General features: G+C 45.1%; 1 protein-coding gene across 1 annotated transcript in view; it reads right to left on the reverse strand.

The window, feature by feature from the left end:
• Positions 1–4,172, reverse strand: part of LOC102371016 (protocadherin alpha-2-like) — a gene marked incomplete at its 3' end in the record, with an annotated part of 20,308 nt that overhangs the window by 13,862 nt on the left and 2,274 nt on the right. Inside the window, 1 exon segment of the mRNA XM_025195664.1 lies at positions 3,969–4,163. Coding sequence (XP_025051449.1) covers positions 3,969–4,163 — 195 coding nt within the window.

The raw sequence follows: 4,172 nt of genomic DNA on the forward strand, positions 1-4,172 counted from the left end.
GTCCCAGTTAGATTTGGGAAGACAATGGCCAGAAAATGGATCATTTGACCCAAATCACCTGGCTGCCTTACGAAAGATCTTGGAGGACCTCCGCCTCAGCCTAATGAATTATTGGTATTTATGAGACACTGTTGCTAGTAAGCCTTTAGTCACCCCAACCCCTGTACTTTTCCTCAATTTGTTAGCTCCCCTTCAATGTCCAAAACCTTCTGCACCACCTTCATATTCAGATGATGATTATAGACCCATGACCAGACCCCCTATCCCACCTGATCCGTTCATTCCCGTGCCAGCAGGGGACTCGGGAAATCGTGAGAAGGCATCACCCCGACTGCCTCCCGGCGACCACCCAAGTCCTGAGTCTGTAGATGGATCAAGGCATCCCTCTCCAGACTCAACCTCCCCAAACACTAATCCAACTCCCATAGCTAATCGTACCCGACAACGAGTACCTGCCCCTAGCCTTCTGACTCCCCTAAAAAAATACCCTGTGCCTGATGAGGGTGGAGAAGTTATCAGTCACTGGAAACACGCTCCGTTCTCCACCACCGACCTCTTAAACTGGCAAGAAAACACCCCCAGGCTCAGAGATGATCCCGAAGTAGTTCTAAGGTGCTTCAAAACCATTTTCATGACTCATAACCCCTCCTGGTCAGATGTCATGCAGCTTCTCGAAAGCCTCTTAACCTAAGACGAGAAGACCCAAGTACTACGCCACACTGAACAATTTCTAGCCGATCAGCAGCATCAAAACCACTCCATGCCTAATGGCATACCTAGGCAAGATCCAAATTAGAATTATAACTAGGAAGAGGGACAGAATGCAATACATATGCTAAAAAGGATAGAATATGGCAATTGCCGGAGGGAAGGATAGTGCTACCTAAAGCAGCCCTTAAACCTTATCTACAACAACTTCACCAAAGCAAGCATTTAAGTTGCAAAAAACTTGCTGCTATCACTAATAGACTGTTCTACGCACCCGGAGTCTACCAGGAAGCAAAAAGGCTTTTAGAACACTGCAGTATATGCAAAAAGTTTAATATCAAAGGGGAAAAATCAGAACCCCCTGGAGCACGCCCCTGGGCTTATACTCCCTTTGAAAGACTACAAATAGATTTTGCTGATATGCCTAAAGACAATGGGTACAAAAAACCCCTAGTAATTGTTGACCAACTCACGGGGTGGGTAGAAGCCTTCCCCACCAGAAGAGCTACAGCACAAGTAGTAAAAATACTCCTTAACGAAATTATACCCAGGTTTGGTCCACCACGTATCATCGAAAGCAATCAAGGATCACATTTTACTGCTGACATAAATATAACACTGACCAGCTGCCTAGGAATAGAATGGAAATTCCATACCCCTTGGCACCCAGAAAGCTCAGGACAAGTAGAGAGAATGAATCGGACCCTGAAACAAAAAATTGGAAAGCTATGTGCTGAGAGCGGGTTAAAATGGATTAAGACTCTCCCACTGGCCCTTATGTCCATCAGAACCACCCCCAGAAGAAAACTAAAGCTCAGCCCTTACGAGCTGTTTTTGGACACCCTGTTCCCCAACATTTCCCCTTACTACCGGCTCACACTTCTTCTCTTTTAGACGATGAAGGACTTACCTCTTATATTTTATCTCTACAGTCTCAGTTAAAATCTCTCCATAGGTATGCTGCTTTAAGCCAACCCCTACCTGCCGATGTCCCAGTACATCGCATCCAGCCTGGAGACTCGGTGTATGTGAAAACTTGGAAACGGTCTCCCCTTGAACCTAAGTGGCAAGGACCGTATCAAGTCCTCCTCACCTATCACACCACTGTAAAAGTAGCAGAAAAGAACAACTGGATTCATTATACTCGTACAAAGAAGACAGAAGTTTCACCAGGGCTCAGGATCAGCTCCAACGCAAGCTTCCCCGACCTGGAAAAGGGGAAGCCAGAAGAAGACGACTGCGGACTTCGCGGGAGCACTGCGCACCCACCTGACCGCGACAAGGGTGAGCCAGAAGCCCGACGAAAAATTAAAAACAAACACCTCCTGGACCTGCAGCCCATTAGATAACATAAAACTCAAACTAACCAAGGTCCACTAATGAACTGTCACCCTTTTGGGGTCCTGCCCAGTCCAAAGAACACCGAACTCCAAGTACTGCATCCTTTAGACACTTTTGGATCAGCCGAAACTGAGCACTTTGAGACTGTAACATGCCCCAGAAGAACAGTTATTGGAGCTGCAGGGTTGTTCATACTGTTTGTGCTGATTTTGTTATAATATGGTTTTTATAACTATGTTATTTCTAATATTTCTCTTTGCTGGAGAAATAAGTCTTTTACAGGGGTCAGCTATAGCTAACAGTTACTGCACATGTGCAACTCCTGGCACCCGCAGTTTTCCTGTCTAGATAAGCAATTCAATCAAACTCTCTGAAATAGACAGAAAAGTCAACATTGCCGGTTGGTATCCTCCCTCACATTGCTGTAGTTCAGCAGAAGTCCGAGTATTTACTTACTTACTGCAGCAACAGAATACTCCTGGTATCACAAAATAGCGCTGTTCCTTCCAATACAGTGTCACGATGTTTCAATCTCTTTCTGCTCTACAGTCTTTGAAAAAAAATGCAGTAATAAATCCAACCTTTTCCTCGAAACTAAACTACCAATAGCTAACATATGCTTTGGTTACATCTTCAAGTATTAGGTCAAAACAAAAGTAATTCTCATTTAACGTTAAGTCCTTCAAAAGCATTTCTCTGCTATACCTGGCTGTCTTGCAAACCAGTTATGCAAAAAAAGTGTCAGCTTGTGTTAACTTTTTTAGTGTTTGTGGAATTAGAAAATTATTCTGACACTTACATTATCCAGGGAAAGGTAAATTTAAAACTTGGCTACTTTCTCGCGGAGGCAAGCATAAGTTAAAAGCAGCTGACAAAGCATCTCAGCCATAGCCTAACCTAATCTACATGGCGTACCTAAAACATAACAATAACCACTGAAAGTAGGATTTCAATCAACAGTATTTCGGTTCAAATTTTCAATGCGAAAATTCAGTTTAAAATAGGGCCTCAAAAACCCAAGCAAAAAATACATCATCATAGAAAGATTTCTACAGGAAGAAATACTAAAATGAGTAAGGCTGCTCAGGGAGGAAATAAGGCAAAGAAGGCAGGATGAGGGCACATGCATAATTCACACAAAGGACAGAGAAGTCTTCTGAATTATGGGAGGGAGGCGATATTAGATAAAATTGAGGAAGAAATTTAAGGTTTAGACCACACACAAGCTACCTCTGCAACTCACTGCTACCGGATGCTAACGAGGGATAGACTTTCTGGGAAACTGAAAAAAACGTCGAGACGTGTATCTGATAACTTGCATTAGAACCATTGCACAGGAAAATATAAAATACAGGTAACTGGTACACAACCTACCGGCTGGGAACAAGTGAGGTCTAATAATAAGGAATTAAGATTGACACTTTCTTTGTAAAAAAAAATAAGCTCCAATAACCCATTACATAAATACAAGCAACTTTCTTCAAAGTGTGTATTATGGGTCCTCATCAGAGAAAATGAACCCGCAAGAATAATTACTCTGCTCGAGGTACAAAGAGTGATCGCCTTTCTAAGAAACATCACGTGGCCACTCACTCCGGCAACAAACAATCAATCAATCAACAAAACACAAGAATGGGGCCTCTGATCAAGGCTGAAAATTGGAAAGGCTTCCTCCAAGAAACATTTAAGGACAACGGGGGTCAAAAGATCTACTGAGGAAAGACCACATGGTAAAATTTACTCTGCAGGGTTTTGCGTTGGAGCATTAATCTGCAAACATACAACGGAAATCACATGCAAATGATCAATGCAACCACTGAGCAAAACGCGGGAGAAGCCGCTCCGCCTGAGGCGCGCTCCGGGAGAGGGGAAGCAATCTGGGAGCCGTGCAAGGAAAGAGGCGAATAAAGACATCTCACCATTGCGCTGCCATCCGGGCCGGCGCCGCCGCCTCCCGTCTTCTTGTCCGCACTGCCGGCGGCGGCGGCGGGCGGGCAGCCGGGGCTGAACACCATGAGGTCGGCCTTGCCCGCCGCCTCGCCGACTCCCAGCTGGCGGCTGTGGCGCTGCGAGTACGACCAGCTGCCCACCTCGCTGGCGCACACCAGCGCCGCCTGGCCCGG

Source organism: Alligator sinensis, unplaced genomic scaffold, assembly GCF_000455745.1.
Source record: "Alligator sinensis unplaced genomic scaffold, ASM45574v1 scaffold1246_1, whole genome shotgun sequence".
Taxonomy (NCBI): domain Eukaryota; kingdom Metazoa; phylum Chordata; order Crocodylia; family Alligatoridae; genus Alligator; species Alligator sinensis.